Source organism: Ascaphus truei, unplaced genomic scaffold (assembly GCF_040206685.1).
Source record: "Ascaphus truei isolate aAscTru1 unplaced genomic scaffold, aAscTru1.hap1 HAP1_SCAFFOLD_1295, whole genome shotgun sequence".
NCBI lineage: Eukaryota > Metazoa > Chordata > Amphibia > Anura > Ascaphidae > Ascaphus > Ascaphus truei.
The window spans coordinates 64,000-85,000 of record NW_027454171.1 but is presented as its reverse complement, the minus strand read 5'-3'; the positions used below and the strand labels follow the sequence as shown (position 1 = coordinate 85,000).

General features: G+C 56.7%; 1 protein-coding gene across 1 annotated transcript in view; it reads left to right on the top strand.

Moving 5' to 3' along the window:
• The window catches only part of LOC142475624 (tyrosine-protein phosphatase non-receptor type 18-like), a gene marked incomplete at its 5' end in the record, with an annotated part of 52,909 nt that overhangs the window by 8,169 nt on the left and 23,739 nt on the right, over nt 1-21,001 (top strand). Inside the window, 3 exons of the mRNA XM_075581393.1 lie at nt 418-497; nt 1,628-2,007; nt 18,617-18,699. Coding sequence (XP_075437508.1) covers nt 418-497; nt 1,628-2,007; nt 18,617-18,699 — 543 coding nt within the window. The remainder of the gene's footprint in view (nt 1-417; nt 498-1,627; nt 2,008-18,616; nt 18,700-21,001) is intronic.

The window sequence follows — 21,001 nt, the reverse complement described above, 5'->3', positions numbered from 1 at the left end:
CTGCGCCCTGTCCCCGGCACTGCGCCCCGCGCCTCACACTGCGCCCTGTCCCCAGCACTGCGCCCCGCGCCTCACACTGCGCCCTGTCCCCGGCACTGCGCCTCGCGCCTCACACTGCGCCCTGTCCCTGGCACTGCGCCTCGCGCCTCACACTGCGCCCTGTCCCCGGCACTGCGCCCCGCGCCTCACACTGCGCCCTGTCCCCGGCACTGCGCCCCGCGCCTCACACTGCGCCCTGTCCCCGGCACTGCGCCCCGCGCCTCACACTGCGCCCTGTCCCTGGCACTGCGCCTCGCGCCTCACACTGCGCCCTGTCCCTGGCACTGCGCCTCGCGCCTCACACTGCGCCCTGTCCCCGTGCCTCACACTGCGCCCTGTCCCCGTGCCTCACACTGCGCCCTGTCCCCGTCCCCACAGGGCAAAGTTTCATTATATGACGATGCCAGATCCTTACTGACACCCGGACGGATCCTGAGCCAGAGGGAAAACTGCTCACGGTAAGAGAAGGCAGCGGGTCTGCCAGGAGCGAGACACACACAATACGGGGACCGGGGACAGCACCCGGGGAAGGGGACAGCACCCGAGGAAGGGGACAGCGCCCGGGGAAGGGGACAGCGCCCTGGGAAGGGGACAGGGGTCCGGGGAAGGGGACAGGGGTCCGGGGAAGGGGACAGGGGTCCGGGGAAGGGGACAGCAGACCGGGGGAAGGGGACAGCAGACCGGGGAAGGGGACAGCACCCGGGGAAGGGGACAGCGCCCGGGGAAGGGGACAGCGCCCTGGGAAGGGGACAGGGGTCCGGGGAAGGGGACAGGGGTCCGGGGAAGGGGACAGGGGTCCGGGGAAGGGGACAGCAGACCGGGGACAGGGGACAGCGCCCGGTGGAAGGGGACAGCGCCCGGTGGAAGGGGACAGCGCCCGGTGGAAGGGGACAGCGCCCGGTGGAAGGGGACAGCGCCCGGTGGAAGGGGACAGCGCCCGGTGTAAGGGGACAGCGCCCGGTGTAAGGGGACAGCGCCCGGTGTAAGGGGACAGCGCCCGGTGTAAGGGGACAGCGCCCGGTGGAAGGTGACAGCGCCCGGTGGAAGGGGACAGCGCCCTTTGGAAGGGGACAGTGCCCTTTGGAAGGGGACAGCGCCCTTTGGAAGGGGACAGCGCCCTTTGGAAGGGTATAGCGCCCGGGGGAAGGGGACAGCGCCCTTTGGAAGGGGATAGAGCCCGGGGGAAGGGGACAGCGCCCAGGGGAAGGGGACAGCGCCCTTTGGAAGGGGATAGAGCCCGGGGGAAGGGGACAGCGCCCAGGGGAAGGGGACAGCGCCCTTTGGAAGGGGATAGAGCCCGGGGGAAGGGGACAGCGCCCAGGGGAAGGGGACAGCGCCCTTTGGAAGGGGACAGCGCCCTTTGGAAGGGGACAGCGCCCTTTGGAAGGGGATAGCGCCCTTTGGAAGGGGACAGCGCCCTTTGGAAGGGGATAGAGCCCGGGGGAAGGGGATAGAGCCCGGGGGAAGGGGATAGCGCCCGGGGGAAGGGGACAGCGCCCGGGGGAAGAGGACAGCGTTAGGGAGGCCTGGTGGACAAGTGACACAATTTGCTGCATTATTAGAAATGTTTCCTCTTCTCTCTGTAAAGTGCGTCCCTGGCTCCTGACTTCCCGCCCCAGTCTCCAACAGAACAATCCGCTAGAGACATGAATGACACATACGCCGTTGTGAGGAAGCACAGGCTGACTGCTCCCGGAGCGCCGTCTGTACCCCAAACTCCACCCTGTGCCCCGGACACACGGTGCCAGCCTCCTTCTAACCATCAGTACGATAACCTAACCTCCCGCACTGCACCCCCTGTATCCTTGGATCAGTTGTACAGCACCGTGACTCCCAGATACAGCAGGGTCATTTCTCCAGCCAATGTGCCCTCCTCCTCCTCCATCTCCTCCTCCTCCTACGCCCTGGCCGGGACCCCGGGTTCTCCTGAGATTCCGCCAGCGGAATACGCCTCTGTGCCCAGGACAGGTAACCGGCAGGGTGGGCACAGGGTTCGCGCCGTAGGACTTATCCCAGGCCTGGTCAGCGCGTTTTGCTGCTTTATGGCTGAAAAGATGAAATGAGGTTTCTCGTTTTGTGGCACACGGAGACGCACAGTGTGCGTGTTAGTAACATGTTGGTAACATGTTAGTAACATGTCAGTGGGCTATGGGGGATTGCGAGCCTTTACGGCCTCCCACGTCTCCTCTTTAGGACTTGAGGTTTTTGCTGATGTATTTATTTATTGAATTTTGCATTAAACACCAATAACCTGCAGCATCCGAAACACTGTGACAGGAAGCGTACGCTCACCTCACGCATTTCTATGCTGCCGCGTGATGTGGGGACGCTGGGAGCGACGGGGACGCTGGGAGCGACGGGGACGCTGGGGACGCTGGGAGCGATGGGGACGCTGGGAGCGATGGGGACGCTGGGAGCGATGGGGACGCTGGGAGCGATGGGGGAGCTGGGAGCGACGAGGACGCTGGGAGCGATGGGGGAGCTGGGAGCGACGGGGACGCTGGGAGCGACGGGGGAGCTGGGAGCGACGGGGACGCTGGGAGCGACGGGGGAGCTGGGAGCGACGGGGACGCTGGGAGCGATGGGGACGCTGGGAGCGACGGGGACGCTGGGAGCGACGGGGGAGCTGGGAGCGACGGGGACGCTGGGAGCGACGGGGGAGCTGGGAGCGACGGGGACGCTGGGAGCGACGGGGACGCTGGGAGCGACGGGGAGCTGGGAGCGACGGGGACGCTGGGAGCGATGGGGGAGCTGGGAGCGACGGGGACGCTGGGAGCGACGGGGACGCTGGGGACGATGGGGACGCTGGGAGCGATGGGGACGCTGGGAGCGATGGGGACGCTGGGAGCGCTGGGGACGCTGGGAGCGATGGGGACGCTGGGAGCGATGGGGACGCTGGGAGCGACGGGGACGCTGGGAGCGACGGGGACGCTGGGAGCGACGGGGACGCTGGGAGCGACGGGGACGCTGGGAGCGATGGGGGAGCTGGGGACGATCAGGTGGAGGTGCAGTGTGTGCGGATTGCAATAGCTGGGTTATATCAGGTGGAGGTGCAGTGTGTGCGGATTGGAATAGCAGGGTTAGATCAGGTGGAGGTGCAGTGTGTGCGGATTGGAATAGCTGGGTTATATCAGGTGGAGGTGCAGTGTGTGCGGATTGGAATAGCAGGGTTAGATCAGGTGGAGGTGCAGTGTGTGAGGATTGCAATAGCAGGGTTAGATCAGGTGGAGGTGCAGTGTGTGCGGATTGCAATAGCTGGGTTATATCAGGTGGAGGTGCAGTGTGTGAGGATTGGAATAGCAGGGTTAGATCAGGTGGAGGTGCAGTGTGTGAGGATTGGATTAGCAGGGTTAGATCAGGTGGAGGTGCAGTGTGTGTGGATTGGATTAGCAGGGTTAGATCAGGTGGAGGTGCAGTGTGTGCGGATTGCAATAGCTGGGTTATATCAGGTGGAGGTGCAGTGTGTGAGGATTGCAATAGCAGGGTTATATCAGGTGGAGGTGCAGTGTGTGCGGATTGGAATAGCAGGGTTAGATCAGGTGGAGGTGCAGTGTGTGAGGATTGCAATAGCAGGGTTAGATCAGGTGGAGGTGCAGTGTGTGAGGATTGGATTAGCAGGGTTAGATCAGGTGGAGGTGCAGTGTGTGCGGATTGCAATAGCTGGGTTATATCAGGTGGAGGTGCAGTGTGTGAGGATTGCAATAGCAGGGTTATATCAGGTGGAGGTGCAGTGTGTGCGGATTGGAATAGCAGGGTTAGATCAGGTGGAGGTGCAGTGTGTGAGGATTGCAATAGCAGGGTTAGATCAGGTGGAGGTGCAGTGTGTGAGGATTGGAATAGCAGGGTTAGATCAGGTGGAGGTGCAGTGTGTGAGGATTGCAATAGCAGGGTTAGATCAGGTGGAGGTGCAGTGTGTGCGGATTGCAATAGCTGGGTTATATCAGGTGGAGGTGCAGTGTGTGCGGATTGGAATAGCAGGGTTAGATCTGGTGGAGGTGCAGTGTGTGAGGATTGCAATAGCAGGGTTATATCAGGTGGAGGTGCAGTGTGTGCGGATTGGAATAGCAGGGTCAGATCAGGTGGAGGTGCAGTGTGTGAGGATTGCAATAGCAGGGTTAGATCAGGTGGAGGTGCAGTGTGTGAGGATTGGAATAGCAGGGTTAGATCCGGTGGAGGTGCAGTGTGTGCGGATTGCAATAGCTGGGTTATATCAGGTGGAGGTGCAGTGTGTGCGGATTGGAATAGCAGGGTTAGATCAGGTGGAGGTGCAGTGTGTGCGGATTGCAATAGCAGGGTTAGATCAGGTGGAGGTGCAGTGTGTGCGGATTGCAATAGCTGGGTTATATCAGGTGGAGGTGCAGTGTGTGCGGATTGGAATAGCAGGGTTAGATCAGGTGGAGGTGCAGTGTGTGAGGATTGCAATAGCAGGGTTAGATCAGGTGGAGGTGCAGTGTGTGAGGATTGCAATAGCAGGGTTAGATCAGGTGGAGGTGCAGTGTGTGAGGATTGGAATAGCAGGGTTAGATCAGGTGGAGGTGCAGTGTGTGAGGATTGGATTAGCAGGGTTAGATCAGGTGGAGGTGCAGTGTGTGTGGATTGGATTAGCAGGGTTAGATCAGGTGGAGGTGCAGTGTGTGCGGATTGCAATAGCTGGGTTATATCAGGTGGAGGTGCAGTGTGTGAGGATTGCAATAGCAGGGTTAGATCAGGTGGAGGTGCAGTGTGTGAGGATTGGATTAGCAGGGTTAGATCAGGTGGAGGTGCAGTGTGTGCGGATTGGAATAGCTGGGTTATATCAGGTGGAGGTGCAGTGTGTGCGGATTGGAATAGCAGGGTTAGATCAGGTGGAGGTGCAGTGTGTGAGGATTGCAATAGCAGGGTTATATCAGGTGGAGGTGCAGTGTGTGCGGATTGCAATAGCTGGGTTATATCAGGTGGAGGTGCAGTGTGTGCGGATTGGAATAGCAGGGTTAGATCAGGTGGAGGTGCAGTGTGTGAGGATTGCAATAGCAGGGTTATATCAGGTGGAGGTGCAGTGTGTGCGGATTGGAATAGCAGGGTTAGATCAGGTGGAGGTGCAGTGTGTGAGGATTGCAATAGCAGGGTTAGATCAGGTGGAGGTGCAGTGTGTGAGGATTGGAATAGCAGGGTTAGATCAGGTGGAGGTGCAGTGTGTGAGGATTGCAATAGCAGGGTTAGATCAGGTGGAGGTGCAGTGTGTGCGGATTGCAATAGCTGGGTTATATCAGGTGGAGGTGCAGTGTGTGCGGATTGGAATAGCAGGGTTAGATCAGGTGGAGGTGCAGTGTGTGAGGATTGCAATAGCAGGGTTATATCAGGTGGAGGTGCAGTGTGTGCGGATTGGAATAGCAGGGTTAGATCAGGTGGAGGTGCAGTGTGTGCGGATTGCAATAGCAGGGTTAGATCAGGTGGAGGTGCAGTGTGTGAGGATTGGAATAGCAGGGTTAGATCAGGTGGAGGTGCAGTGTGTGCGGATTGGAATAGCAGGGTTAGATCAGGTGGAGGTGCAGTGTGTGAGGATTGCAATAGCAGGGTTAGATCAGGTGGAGGTGCAGTGTGTGAGGATTGCAATAGCTGGGTTATATCAGGTGGAGGTGCAGTGTGTGAGGATTGGAATAGCAGGGTTAGATCAGGTGGAGGTGCAGTGTGTGAGGATTGGATTAGCAGGGTTAGATCAGGTGGAGGTGCAGTGTGTGTGGATTGGATTAGCAGGGTTAGATCAGGTGGAGGTGCAGTGTGTGCGGATTGCAATAGCTGGGTTATATCAGGTGGAGGTGCAGTGTGTGAGGATTGGAATAGCAGGGTTATATCAGGTGGAGGTGCAGTGTGTGCGGATTGGAATAGCTGGGTTATATCAGGTGGAGGTGCAGTGTGTGCGGATTGGAATAGCAGGGTTAGATCAGGTGGAGGTGCAGTGTGTGAGGATTGCAATAGCCGGGTTAGATCAGGTGGAGGTGCAGTGTGTGCGGATTGGAATAGCAGGGTTAGATCAGGTGGAGGTGCAGTGTGTGAGGATTGCAATAGCAGGGTTATATCAGGTGGAGGTGCAGTGTGTGCGGATTGCAATAGCAGGGTTAGATCAGGTGGAGGTGCAGTGTGTGAGGATTGCAATAGCAGGGTTAGATCAGGTGGAGGTGCAGTGTGTGAGGATTGGAATAGCAGGGTTAGATCAGGTGGAGGTGCAGTGTGTGAGGATTGCAATAGCAGGGTTAGATCAGGTGGAGGTGCAGTGTGTGCGGATTGCAATAGCTGGGTTATATCAGGTGGAGGTGCAGTGTGTGCGGATTGGAATAGCAGGGTTAGATCAGGTGGAGGTGCAGTGTGTGAGGATTGCAATAGCAGGGTTATATCAGGTGGAGGTGCAGTGTGTGCGGATTGGAATAGCAGGGTTAGATCAGGTGGAGGTGCAGTGTGTGAGGATTGCAATAGCAGGGTTAGATCAGGTGGAGGTGCAGTGTGTGAGGATTGGAATAGCAGGGTTAGATCAGGTGGAGGTGCAGTGTGTGCGGATTGCAATAGCTGGGTTATATCAGGTGGAGGTGCAGTGTGTGCGGATTGGAATAGCAGGGTTAGATCAGGTGGAGGTGCAGTGTGTGCGGATTGCAATAGCAGGGTTATATCAGGTGGAGGTGCAGTGTGTGCGGATTGCAATAGCTGGGTTATATCAGGTGGAGGTGCAGTGTGTGCGGATTGGAATAGCAGGGTTAGATCAGGTGGAGGTGCAGTGTGTGAGGATTGCAATAGCAGGGTTATATCAAGTGGAGGTGCAGTGTGTGCGGATTGGAATAGCAGGGTTAGATCAGGTGGAGGTGCAGTGTGTGAGGATTGGAATAGCAGGGTTAGATCAGGTGGAGGTGCAGTGTGTGAGGTTTGGAATAGCAGGGTTAGATCAGGTGGAGGTGCAGTGTGTGAGGATTGGAACAGCACGGTTAGATCAGGTGGAGGTGCAGTGTGTGAGGATTGGAATAGCAGGGTTAGATCAGGTGGAGGTGCAGTGTATGAGGATTGGAACAGCAGGGTTAGATCAGGTGGAGGTGCAGTGTGTGAGGATTGGAATAGCAGGGTTAGATCAGGTGGAGGTGCAGTGTGTGCGGATTGGAATAGCAGGGTTAGATCAGGTGGAGGTGCAGTGTGTGAGGATTGGAATAGCAGGGTTAGATCAGGTGGAGGTGCAGTGTGTGAGGATTGGAACAGCAGGGTTAGATCAGGTGGAGGTGCAGTGTGTGAGGATTGGAACAGCAGGGTTAGATCAGGTGGAGGTGCAGTGTGTGAGGATTGGAATAGCAGGGTTAGATCAGGTGGAGGTGCAGTGTGTGCGGATTGGAATAGCAGGGTTAGATCAGGTGGAGGTGCAGTGTGTGAGGATTGGAATAGCAGGGTTAGATCAGGTGGAGGTGCAGTGTATGAGGATTGGAATAGCAGGGTTAGATCAGGTGGAGGTGCAGTGTGTGCGGATTGGAATAGCAGGGTTAGATCAGGTGGAGGTGCAGTGTGTGAGGATTGGAATAGCAGGGTTAGATCAGGTGGAGGTGCAGTGTGAGGATTGGAATAGCAGGGTTAGATCAGGTGGAGGTGCAGTGTGTGAGGATTGGAATAGCAGGGTTAGATCAGGTGGAGGTGCAGTGTGTGAGGATTGGAATAGCAGGGTTAGATCAGGTGGAGGTGCAGTGTGAGGATTGGAATAGCTGGGTTATATCAGGTGGAGGTGCAGTGTGTGCGGATTGGAATAGCAGGGTTAGATCAGGTGGAGGTGCAGTGTGTGAGGATTGCAATAGCAGGGTTAGATCAGGTGGAGGTGCAGTGTGTGCGGATTGGAATAGCAGGGTTAGATCAGGTGGAGGTGCAGTGTGTGAGGATTGCAATAGCAGGGTTAGATCAGGTGGAGGTGCAGTGTGTGAGGATTGGAATAGCAGGGTTAGATCCGGTGGAGGTGCAGTGTGTGCGGATTGCAATAGCTGGGTTATATCAGGTGGAGGTGCAGTGTGTGCGGATTGGAATAGCAGGGTTAGATCAGGTGGAGGTGCAGTGTGTGCGGATTGCAATAGCAGGGTTAGATCAGGTGGAGGTGCAGTGTGTGCGGATTGCAATAGCTGGGTTATATCAGGTGGAGGTGCAGTGTGTGCGGATTGGAATAGAAGGGTTAGATCAGGTGGAGGTGCAGTGTGTGAGGATTGCAATAGCAGGGTTAGATCAGGTGGAGGTGCAGTGTGTGAGGATTGCAATAGCTGGGTTATATCAGGTGGAGGTGCAGTGTGTGAGGATTGGAATAGCAGGGTTAGATCAGGTGGAGGTGCAGTGTGTGAGGATTGGATTAGCAGGGTTAGATCAGGTGGAGGTGCAGTGTGTGTGGATTGGATTAGCAGGGTTAGATCAGGTGGAGGTGCAGTGTGTGCGGATTGCAATAGCTGGGTTAGATCAGGTGGAGGTGCAGTGTGTGAGGATTGCAATAGCAGGGTTATATCAGGTGGAGGTGCAGTGTGTGCGGATTGCAATAGCTGGGTTATATCAGGTGGAGGTGCAGTGTGTGCGGATTGGAATAGCAGGGTTAGATCAGGTGGAGGTGCAGTGTGTGAGGATTGCAATAGCAGGGTTATATCAGGTGGAGGTGCAGTGTGTGCGGATTGGAATAGCAGGGTTAGATCAGGTGGAGGTGCAGTGTGTGAGGATTGCAATAGCAGGGTTAGATCAGGTGGAGGTGCAGTGTGTGAGGATTGGAATAGCAGGGTTAGATCAGGTGGAGGTGCAGTGTGTGAGGATTGCAATAGCAGGGTTAGATCAGGTGGAGGTGCAGTGTGTGCGGATTGCAATAGCTGGGTTATATCAGGTGGAGGTGCAGTGTGTGCGGATTGGAATAGCAGGGTTAGATCAGGTGGAGGTGCAGTGTGTGAGGGTTGCAATAGCAGGGTTATATCAGGTGGAGGTGCAGTGTGTGCGGATTGGAATAGCAGGGTTAGATCAGGTGGAGGTGCAGTGTGTGAGGATTGCAATAGCAGGGTTAGATCAGGTGGAGGTGCAGTGTGTGAGGATTGGAATAGCAGGGTTAGATCAGGTGGAGGTGCAGTGTGTGCGGATTGGAATAGCAGGGTTAGATCAGGTGGAGGTGCAGTGTGTGAGGATTGCAATAGCAGGGTTAGATCAGGTGGAGGTGCAGTGTGTGAGGATTGCAATAGCTGGGTTATATCAGGTGGAGGTGCAGTGTGTGAGGATTGGAATAGCAGGGTTAGATCAGGTGGAGGTGCAGTGTGTGAGGATTGGATTAGCAGGGTTAGATCAGGTGGAGGTGCAGTGTGTGTGGATTGGATTAGCAGGGTTAGATCAGGTGGAGGTGCAGTGTGTGCGGATTGCAATAGCTGGGTTATATCAGGTGGAGGTGCAGTGTGTGAGGATTGGAATAGCAGGGTTATATCAGGTGGAGGTGCAGTGTGTGCGGATTGGAATAGCTGGGTTATATCAGGTGGAGGTGCAGTGTGTGCGGATTGGAATAGCAGGGTTAGATCAGGTGGAGGTGCAGTGTGTGAGGATTGCAATAGCCGGGTTATATCAGGTGGAGGTGCAGTGTGTGCGGATTGGAATAGCAGGGTTAGATCAGGTGGAGGTGCAGTGTGTGAGGATTGCAATAGCAGGGTTATATCAGGTGGAGGTGCAGTGTGTGCGGATTGCAATAGCAGGGTTAGATCAGGTGGAGGTGCAGTGTGTGAGGATTGCAATAGCAGGGTTAGATCAGGTGGAGGTGCAGTGTGTGAGGATTGGAATAGCAGGGTTAGATCAGGTGGAGGTGCAGTGTGTGAGGATTGCAATGGCAGGGTTAGATCAGGTGGAGGTGCAGTGTGTGCGGATTGCAATAGCTGGGTTATATCAGGTGGAGGTGCAGTGTGTGCGGATTGGAATAGCAGGGTTAGATCAGGTGGAGGTGCAGTGTGTGAGGATTGCAATAGCAGGGTTATATCAGGTGGAGGTGCAGTGTGTGCGGATTGGAATAGCAGGGTTAGATCAGGTGGAGGTGCAGTGTGTGAGGATTGCAATAGCAGGGTTAGATCAGGTGGAGGTGCAGTGTGTGAGGATTGGAATAGCAGGGTTAGATCAGGTGGAGGTGCAGTGTGTGCGGATTGCAATAGCTGGGTTATATCAGGTGGAGGTGCAGTGTGTGCGGATTGGAATAGCAGGGTTAGATCAGGTGGAGGTGCAGTGTGTGCGGATTGCAATAGCAGGGTTATATCAGGTGGAGGTGCAGTGTGTGCGGATTGCAATAGCTGGGTTATATCAGGTGGAGGTGCAGTGTGTGCGGATTGGAATAGCAGGGTTAGATCAGGTGGAGGTGCAGTGTGTGAGGATTGCAATAGCAGGGTTATATCAAGTGGAGGTGCAGTGTGTGCGGATTGGAATAGCAGGGTTAGATCAGGTGGAGGTGCAGTGTGTGAGGATTGGAATAGCAGGGTTAGATCAGGTGGAGGTGCAGTGTGTGAGGTTTGGAATAGCAGGGTTAGATCAGGTGGAGGTGCAGTGTGTGAGGATTGGAACAGCAGGGTTAGATCAGGTGGAGGTGCAGTGTGTGAGGATTGGAATAGCAGGGTTAGATCAGGTGGAGGTGCAGTGTATGAGGATTGGATTAGCAGGGTTAGATCAGGTGGAGGTGCAGTGTATGAGGATTGGATTAGCAGGGTTAGATCAGGTGGAGGTGCGGTGTGTGAGGATTGGAATAGCAGGGTTAGATCAGGTGGAGGTGCAGTGTGTGAGGATTGGAATAGCAGGGTTAGATCAGGTGGAGGTGCAGTGTGTGCGGATTGCAATAGCTGGGTTATATCAGGTGGAGGTGCAGTGTGTGCGGATTGGAATAGAAGGGTTAGATCAGGTGGAGGTGCAGTGTGTGAGGATTGCAATAGCAGGGTTAGATCAGGTGGAGGTGCAGTGTGTGAGGATTGCAATAGCTGGGTTATATCAGGTGGAGGTGCAGTGTGTGAGGATTGGAATAGCAGGGTTAGATCAGGTGGAGGTGCAGTGTGTGAGGATTGGATTAGCAGGGTTAGATCAGGTGGAGGTGCAGTGTGTGTGGATTGGATTAGCAGGGTTAGATCAGGTGGAGGTGCAGTGTGTGCGGATTGCAATAGCTGGGTTAGATCAGGTGGAGGTGCAGTGTGTGAGGATTGCAATAGCAGGGTTATATCAGGTGGAGGTGCAGTGTGTGCGGATTGCAATAGCTGGGTTATATCAGGTGGAGGTGCAGTGTGTGCGGATTGGAATAGCAGGGTTAGATCAGGTGGAGGTGCAGTGTGTGAGGATTGCAATAGCAGGGTTATATCAGGTGGAGGTGCAGTGTGTGCGGATTGGAATAGCAGGGTTAGATCAGGTGGAGGTGCAGTGTGTGAGGATTGCAATAGCAGGGTTAGATCAGGTGGAGGTGCAGTGTGTGAGGATTGGAATAGCAGGGTTAGATCAGGTGGAGGTGCAGTGTGTGAGGATTGCAATAGCAGGGTTAGATCAGGTGGAGGTGCAGTGTGTGCGGATTGCAATAGCTGGGTTATATCAGGTGGAGGTGCAGTGTGTGCGGATTGGAATAGCAGGGTTAGATCAGGTGGAGGTGCAGTGTGTGAGGGTTGCAATAGCAGGGTTATATCAGGTGGAGGTGCAGTGTGTGCGGATTGGAATAGCAGGGTTAGATCAGGTGGAGGTGCAGTGTGTGAGGATTGCAATAGCAGGGTTAGATCAGGTGGAGGTGCAGTGTGTGAGGATTGGAATAGCAGGGTTAGATCAGGTGGAGGTGCAGTGTGTGCGGATTGGAATAGCAGGGTTAGATCAGGTGGAGGTGCAGTGTGTGAGGATTGCAATAGCAGGGTTAGATCAGGTGGAGGTGCAGTGTGTGAGGATTGCAATAGCTGGGTTATATCAGGTGGAGGTGCAGTGTGTGAGGATTGGAATAGCAGGGTTAGATCAGGTGGAGGTGCAGTGTGTGAGGATTGGATTAGCAGGGTTAGATCAGGTGGAGGTGCAGTGTGTGTGGATTGGATTAGCAGGGTTAGATCAGGTGGAGGTGCAGTGTGTGCGGATTGCAATAGCTGGGTTATATCAGGTGGAGGTGCAGTGTGTGAGGATTGGAATAGCAGGGTTATATCAGGTGGAGGTGCAGTGTGTGCGGATTGGAATAGCTGGGTTATATCAGGTGGAGGTGCAGTGTGTGCGGATTGGAATAGCAGGGTTAGATCAGGTGGAGGTGCAGTGTGTGAGGATTGCAATAGCCGGGTTATATCAGGTGGAGGTGCAGTGTGTGCGGATTGGAATAGCAGGGTTAGATCAGGTGGAGGTGCAGTGTGTGAGGATTGCAATAGCAGGGTTATATCAGGTGGAGGTGCAGTGTGTGCGGATTGCAATAGCAGGGTTAGATCAGGTGGAGGTGCAGTGTGTGAGGATTGCAATAGCAGGGTTAGATCAGGTGGAGGTGCAGTGTGTGAGGATTGGAATAGCAGGGTTAGATCAGGTGGAGGTGCAGTGTGTGAGGATTGCAATGGCAGGGTTAGATCAGGTGGAGGTGCAGTGTGTGCGGATTGCAATAGCTGGGTTATATCAGGTGGAGGTGCAGTGTGTGCGGATTGGAATAGCAGGGTTAGATCAGGTGGAGGTGCAGTGTGTGAGGATTGCAATAGCAGGGTTATATCAGGTGGAGGTGCAGTGTGTGCGGATTGGAATAGCAGGGTTAGATCAGGTGGAGGTGCAGTGTGTGAGGATTGCAATAGCAGGGTTAGATCAGGTGGAGGTGCAGTGTGTGAGGATTGGAATAGCAGGGTTAGATCAGGTGGAGGTGCAGTGTGTGCGGATTGCAATAGCTGGGTTATATCAGGTGGAGGTGCAGTGTGTGCGGATTGGAATAGCAGGGTTAGATCAGGTGGAGGTGCAGTGTGTGCGGATTGCAATAGCAGGGTTATATCAGGTGGAGGTGCAGTGTGTGCGGATTGCAATAGCTGGGTTATATCAGGTGGAGGTGCAGTGTGTGCGGATTGGAATAGCAGGGTTAGATCAGGTGGAGGTGCAGTGTGTGAGGATTGCAATAGCAGGGTTATATCAAGTGGAGGTGCAGTGTGTGCGGATTGGAATAGCAGGGTTAGATCAGGTGGAGGTGCAGTGTGTGAGGATTGGAATAGCAGGGTTAGATCAGGTGGAGGTGCAGTGTGTGAGGTTTGGAATAGCAGGGTTAGATCAGGTGGAGGTGCAGTGTGTGAGGATTGGAACAGCAGGGTTAGATCAGGTGGAGGTGCAGTGTGTGAGGATTGGAATAGCAGGGTTAGATCAGGTGGAGGTGCAGTGTATGAGGATTGGATTAGCAGGGTTAGATCAGGTGGAGGTGCAGTGTATGAGGATTGGATTAGCAGGGTTAGATCAGGTGGAGGTGCGGTGTGTGAGGATTGGAATAGCAGGGTTAGATCAGGTGGAGGTGCAGTGTGTGAGGATTGGAACAGCAGGGTTAGATCAGGTGGAGGTGCAGTGTGTGAGGATTGGAATAGCAGGGTTAGATCAGGTGGAGGTGCAGTGTGTGCGGATTGGAATAGCAGGGTTAGATCAGGTGGAGGTGCAGTGTGTGAGGATTGGAATAGCAGGGTTAGATCAGGTGGAGGTGCAGTGTATGAGGATTGGAATAGCAGGGTTAGATCAGGTGGAGGTGCAGTGTGTGCGGATTGGAATAGCAGGGTTAGATCAGGTGGAGGTGCAGTGTGTGAGGATTGGAATAGCAGGGTTAGATCAGGTGGAGGTGCAGTGTGAGGATTGGAATAGCAGGGTTAGATCAGGTGGAGGTGCAGTGTGTGAGGATTGGAATAGCAGGGTTAGATCAGGTGGAGGTCTAGTGTGTGCGGATTGGATTAGCAGGGTTAGATCAGGTGGAGGTGCAGTGTATGCGGATTGGAATAGCAGGGTTATATCAGGTGGAGGTGCAGTGTGTGCGGATTGGAATAGCAGGGTTAGATCAGGTGGAGGTGCAGTGTGTGAGTATTGGAATAGCAGGGTTGGATCAGGTGGAGGTGCAGTGTGTGCGGATTGGAATAGCAGGGTTAGATCAGGTGGAGGTGCAGTGTGTGCGGATTGGAATATTAGGGTTAGATCAGGTGGAGGTGTATTGTGCGGATTGGAATAGCAGGGTTAGATAAGGTGGAGGTGCAGTGTGTGAGGATTGGAACAGCAGGGTTAGATCAGGTGGAGGTGCAGTGTGCGGATTGGAATAGCAGGGTTAGATCAGGTGGAGGTGCAGTGTGCGGATTGGAATAGCAGGGTTAGATCAGGTGGAGGTGCAGTGTGTGCGGATTGGAATAGCAGGGTTAGATCAGGTGGAGGTGCAGTGTGTGAGGATTGGATTAGCAGGGTTAGATCAGGTGGAGGTGCAGTGTATGCGGATTGGAATAGCAGGGTTAGATCAGGTGGAGGTGCAGTGTGTGAGGATTGGAATAGCAGGGTTAGATCAGGTGGAGGTGCAGTGTGTGCGGATTGGAATAGCAGGGTTGGATCAGGTGGAGGTGCAGTGTGTGAGGATTGGAATAGTAGGGTTAGATCAGGTGGAGGTGGAGTGTGTGCGGATTGGAATAGCAGGGTTAGATCAGGTGGAGGTGTAGTGTGTGAGGATTGGAATACAGGGTTGGATCAGGTGGAGGTGCAGTGTGTGCGGATTGGAATAGCAGGGTTGGATCAGGTGGAGGTGCAGTGTGTGAGGATTGGAATAGCAGGGTTAGATCAGGTGGAGGTGTAGTGTGTGCGGATTGGAATAGTAGGGTTGGATCAGGTGGAGGTGCAGTGTGTGAGGATTGGAATAGCAGGGTTAGATCAGGTGGAGGTGCAGTGTGTGAGGATTGGAATAGCAGGGTTGGATCAGGTGGAGGTGCAGTGTGTGCGGATTGGAATAGCAGGGTTAGAGCTGTGTGTGCTGGAATAGCAGAGGGTAAGACAGGATTGCGCTGCCTGTACATTCATGTGCTGTGTGTTGTATATTCAGCAGACACAACCTGTACTGTATGTGCGCACACTACACCCTGCAGAGCGTCGCGGAACCCACCAGGAGAGGGGCTGTTATGGGGCTGGGGGGGCAGTAAGGAGGGGGTATGTGTTACTGGTGTGGGGGGGCAGTATTCTGGGATATGTGTTAGGCCCAGGCCATGGTTACTGCTTGCTTGCTCTCGCTTGCTGCTGCTTGCCACTGAGCCCCTACAGCCGCAATTAAAGCGGCCTTAGTAGGGGCTCGCGCATGCTTTCCGTTGCTTGCTGAGGCGCGCTTGAACAGAGCCGACAGTGAAATTTTAAATTCACGCGCTGACTCCGCTCACGTGACGCCTCAGCAACCAATGGAAGGAGAGCAGGGAAATGTGAACGGGGTCTGGCGCCAGCGGAGTGAGTGAGTGAGTGTGTGTGTGTGTGTGTGTTGATGTGCGTGTGTGTGCGTGCGTGCGTGTGCGTGTGTGTGTGTGCGTGTGTGTGTTGATGTGTGGTGCTGTCAGCCTGCGGGAGATGGAGGGGGCTTGCGCTGCCGGGGGGGCGGGGGGGCAGTAACGAGGGGTATGTGTTATGGGGCTGGGGGGGCAGTAACGAGGGGTATGTGTTATGGGGCTGGGGGGGCAGTAACGAGGGGTATGTGTTATGGGGCTGGGGGGGCAGTAACGAGGGGTATGTGTTATGGGGCTGGGGGGGCAGTAACGAGGGGTATGTGTTATGGGGCTGGGGGGGCAGTAACGAGGGGTATGTGTCATGGGGCTGGGGGGGCAGTAACGAGGGGTATGTGTTATGGGGCTGGGGGGGCAGTAACGAGGGGGGGGTGTTATGGGGATGGGGGTGTGTGTGTGTGTTATGGGGTTGGGAGGGGTGTGTTATGGGGATGGGGGGGATGTGTGTTATGGGGTTGGGGGGATATGTGTTATGGGGTTGGGGGGGGATTTGTGTTATGGGGTTGGGGGGCTGCTGTGTGTTATGTTCTGTATTTGTCTATTTATCTGTTTCAGTGTAATAAAAAACAATCTATTTGTCTCTGTTCTGTGTCTCCGAATAGTGGGAGTAATATAAGAGAGATATACATGAGCCTGAGTGGGGTGTGTGTGTGTTAGGGGGATGGCATTGTGTGTGTGTGTATGTGTGTGTGTGTTAGGGGGCTGGCATTGTGTGTGTGTGTGTGTGTGTGTTAGGGGGATGGCATTGTGTGTTTGTGTTAGGGGGCTGGCAGTGTGTGTGTGTTAGGGGGATGGCATTGTGTGTGTGTGTGTTAGGGGGGATGGCATTGTGTGTGTGTGTGTGTGTGTGTGTGTGTGTTAGGGGGATGGCATTGTGTGTGTGTGTGTGTGTGTGTGTGTGTGTGTGTGTGTGTGTGTGTGTGTGTGTGTGTATGTTAGGGGGATGGCATTGTGTGTGTCTTAGGGGGCTGGCAGTGTGTGTGTGTGTGTGTTAGGGGCTGGCATTGAGGAGGAGCAGAGGAGAGTTGGGAGGTGACGGTGCAGAGGAGGGTTGGGAGGTGACGGTGCAGAGGAGGGTTGGGAGGTGACGGGACGGGGAGGTGACGGTGCAGAGGAGGGTTGGGAGGTGACGGTGCAGAGGAGGGTTGGGAGGTGACGGTGCAGAGGAGGGTTGGGAGGTGACGGGACGGTGCAGAGGAGGGTTGGGAGGTGACGGTGCAGAGGAGGGTTGGGAGGTGACGGGACGGTGCAGAGGAGGGTTGGGAGGTGACGGTGCAGAGGAGGGTTGGGAGGTGACGGTGCAGAGGAGGGTTGGGAGGTGACGGTGCAGAGGAGGGTTGGGAGGTGACGGGACGGTGCAGAGGAGGGTTGGGAGGTGACGGGACGGTGCAGAGGAGGGTTAGTAGGTGACGGTGCAGAGGAGGGTTGGTAGGTGACGGTGCAGAGGAGGGTTGGGAGGTGACGGTGCAGAGGAGGGTTGGTAGGTGACGGTGCAGAGCAGGATTGGTAGGTGACGGTGCAGAGGAGGGTTGGGAGGTGACGGTGCAGAGGAGGGTTGGTAGGTGACGGTGCAGAGGAGGGTTGGTAGGTGACGGTGCAGAGGAGGGTTGGGAGGTGACGGTGCAGAGGAGGGTTGGGAGGTGACGGTGCAGAGGAGGGTTGGGAGGTGACGGTGCAGAGGAGGGTTGGGAGGTGACGGTGCAGAGGAGGGTTGGGAGGTGACGGTGCAGAGGAGGGTTGGGAGGTGACGGTGTAGAGGAGGGTTGGGAGGTGACGGTGCAGAGGAGGGTTGGGGGGTGACGGTGCAGAGGAGGGTTGGGAGGGGACGGTGCAGAGGAGGGTTGGGAGGTGACGGTGCAGAGGAGGGTTGGGAGGTAACGGGACGGTGCAGAGGAGGGTTGGGAGGTGACGGTGCAGAGGAGGGTTGGGAGGTGATGGTGCAGAGGAGGGTTGGGAGGTGACGGTGCAGAGCAGGATTGGTAGGTGACGGTGCAGAGGAGGGTTGGGAGGTGATGGTGCAGAGGAGAGTTGGGAGGTGACGGGACGTGCAGAGTAGGGTTGGGAGGTGACGGTGCAGAGGAGGGTTGGGAGGTGACGGTGCAGAGGAGGGTTGGGAGGTGATGGTGCAGAGGAGGGTTGGGAGGTGACGGTGCAGAGCAGGATTGGTAGGTGACGGTGCAGAGGAGGGTTGGGAGGTGATGGTGCAGAGGAGAGTTGGGAGGTGACGGGACGTGCAGAGTAGGGTTGGTAGGTGATGGGACGGTGCAGAGGAGGGTTGGGAGGTGATGGTGCAGAGGAGAGTTGGGAGGTGACGGGACGGTGCAGAGGAGGGTTGGGAGGTGACGGTGCAGAGGAGGGTTGGGAGGTAACGGGACGGTGCAGAGGAGGGTTGGGAGGTGACGGTGCAGAGGAGGGTTGGGAGGTGATGGTGCAGAGGAGGGTTGGGAGGTGACGGTGCAGAGCAGGATTGGTAGGTGACGGTGCAGAGGAGGGTTGGGAGGTGATGGTGCAGAGGAGAGTTGGGAGGTGACGGGACGTGCAGAGTAGGGTTGGGAGGTGACGGTGCAGAGGAGGGTTGGGAGGTGACGGTGCAGAGGAGGGTTGGGAGGTGATGGTGCAGAGGAGGGTTGGGAGGTGACGGTGCAGAGCAGGATTGGTAGGTGACGGTGCAGAGGAGGGTTGGGAGGTGATGGTGCAGAGGAGAGTTGGGAGGTGACGGGACGTGCAGAGTAGGGTTGGTAGGTGATGGGACGGTGCAGAGGAGGGTTGGGAGGTGATGGTGCAGAGGAGAGTTGGGAGGTGACGGGACGTGCAGAGTAGGGTTGGTAGGTGATGGGACGGTGCAGAGGAGGGTTGGGAGGTGACGGTGCAGAGGAGGGTTGGGAGGTGACGGTGCAGAGGAGGGTTGGGAGGTGACGGTGCAGAGGCGGGTTGGGAGGTGACGGTGCAGAGGCGGGTTGGGAGGTGACGGTGCAGAGGCGGGTTGGGAGGTGACGGTGCAGAGTTGGGAGGTGACGGTGCAGAGTTGGGAGGTGACGGTGCAGAGTTGGGAGGTGACGGTGCAGAGTTGGGAGGTGACGGTGCAGAGTTGGGATTGCTTGTTGCTGCTCTTTCTAACATTGTGGGTTTCTCCCTGTCCTCTATCATAGTGGATACAAACTCCACATGCCCGGCCTCACCAAACAGCGCCGGGTCCAAAGGTAACGGCAAATGGAGGCAGCTCCCGCAGAGTGTGAGTACCCGTCCTGTACCCGCCCTTAACCAACCCTGTACTCGCCCTGTACTCGTCCTACAGCAATCCCCCACCCTGAGAGTGCGCTCTGTGAGTACAGCCTGCGGGGCGGCGCTCTGTGAGTACAGGCTGCGAGGCGGCTCTGTGAGTACAGCCTGCGGGGGGCTCTGTGAGTACAGCCAGCGGGACGGCGCTCTGTGAGTACAGCCTGCGGGGCGGCGCTCTGTGAGTACAGCCTGCGGGGCGGCGCTCTGTGAGTACAGCCAGCGGGGCGGCGCTCTGTGAGTACAGCCTGCGGGGCGGCTCTCTGTGAGTACAGCCTGCGGGGCGGCGCTCTGTGAGTACAGCCTGCGGTGGGCTCTGTGAGTACAGCCAGCGGGACGGCGCTCTGTGAGTACAGCCTGCGGGGCGGCGCTCTGTGAGTACAGCCTGCGGTGCGGCGCTATGTGAGTACAGCCTGCGGTGCGGCGCTCTGTGAGTACAGCCTGCGGGGCAGCGCTCTGTGAGTACAGCCTGCGGGGCGGCGCTCTGTGAGTACAGCCTGCGGGGCGGCGCTCTGTGAGTACAGCCAGCGGGGCGGCGCTCTGTGAGTACAGCCTGCGGGGCGGCTCTCTGTGAGTACAGCCTGCGGGGCGGCGCTCTGTGAGTACAGCCTGCGGGGCGGCGCTCTGTGAGTACAGCCTGCGGGGCGGCGCTCTGTGAGTACAGCCTGCGGGGCGGCGCTCTGTGAGTACAGCCTGCGGGGCGGAGCTCTGTGAGTACAGCCTGCGGGGCGGCGCTCTGTGAGTACAGCCTGCGGGGCGGCGCTCTGTGAGTACAGCCTGCGGGGCGGCGCTCTGTGAGTACAGCCTGCGGGGCGGCGCTCTGTGAGTACAGCCTGCGGGGCTGCGCTCTGTGAGTACAGCCTGCGGGGCGGCGCTCTGTGAGTACAGCCTGCGGGGCGGCGCTCTGTGAGTACAGCCTGCGGGGCGGCGCTCTGCTTCGTGTGATCCCTCCGCTGGTCCTTCCCTCGTGTGATCCCTCCGCTGGTCCTTCCCTCGTGTGATCCCTCCGCTGGTCCTTCCCTCGTGTGATCCCTCCGCTGGTCCTTCCCTCGTGTGATCCCTCCGCTGGTCCTTCCCTCGTGTGATCCCTCCGCTGGTCCTTTCCTCGTGTGATCCCTCCGCTGGTCCTTCCCTCGTGTGATCCCTCCGCTGGTCCTTCCCTCGTGTGATCCCTCCGCTGGTCCTTCCCTCGTGTGATCCCTCCGCTGGTCCTTCCCTCGTGTGATCCCTCCGCTGGTCCTTCCCTCGTGTGATCCCTCCGCTGGTCCTTCCCTCGTGTGATCCCTCCGCTGGTCCTTCCCTCGTGTGATCCCTCCGCTGGTCCTTCCCTCGTGTGATCCCTCCGCTGGTCCTTCCCTCGTGTGATCCCTCCGCTGGTCCTTCCCTCGTGTGATCCGTCCACTGGTCCTTCCCTCGTGTGATCCCTCCGCTGGTCCTTCCCTTGTGTGATCCCTCTGCTGGTTCTTCCCTCGTGTGATCCCTCCGCTGGTTCTTCCCTCCGGGTGATCCCTCCGCTGGTTCTTCACTCTGTGTGATCCCTCTGTGTGATCCCTCCGCTGGTTCTTCCCTCGGTGTGATCGCTCTGCTGGTTCTTCCCTCTGCGTGATCCTGCCATGTGATCCCTCCATTGGTTCTTCTCTCCGTGTGATCCCTCTGCGTGATCCGTCCGCTTGTTCTTTCCGCCGTGTGATCCCTGCGCTGGTTCTTCCCAGTGTGTGATCGCTCCGCTGGCTCTTCCCTCCGGGTGATCCTGCCATGTGATCCCTCTGCTGGTTCTTCCCTCTGTGTGATCCCTCCGCTGGTTCTTCCCTCTGTGTGATCCCTCCACGTGATCCAGCCATGTGATCCCTCTGCTGGTTCTTCCCACCTTGTGATCCCTCCGCTGGTTCTTCCCTCTGTGTGATCCCTCTGCTGGTTCTTCCCTCTGTGTGATCCCTCTGTGTGATGCCTCCGCTGGTTCTTCCCTCTGTGTGATCCCGCTGTGTGATCCCTCCGCTGGTTCTTCCCTCTGCGTGATCCCGCCATGTGATCCCTCCGCTAGGTCTTCCCTCTGTGTGATCCCTCTGTGTGATCCCTCCGCTAGTTCTTCCCTCTGTGTGATCCCGCCATGTGATCCCTCCGCTAGTTCTTCCCTCTGTGTGATCCCGCTGTGTGATCCCTCCGCTGGTTCTTCCCTCCGCGTGATCCCGCCATGTGATCCCTCCGCTAGGTCTTCCCTCTGTGTGATCCCGCCATGTGATCCCTCCGCTATTTCTTCC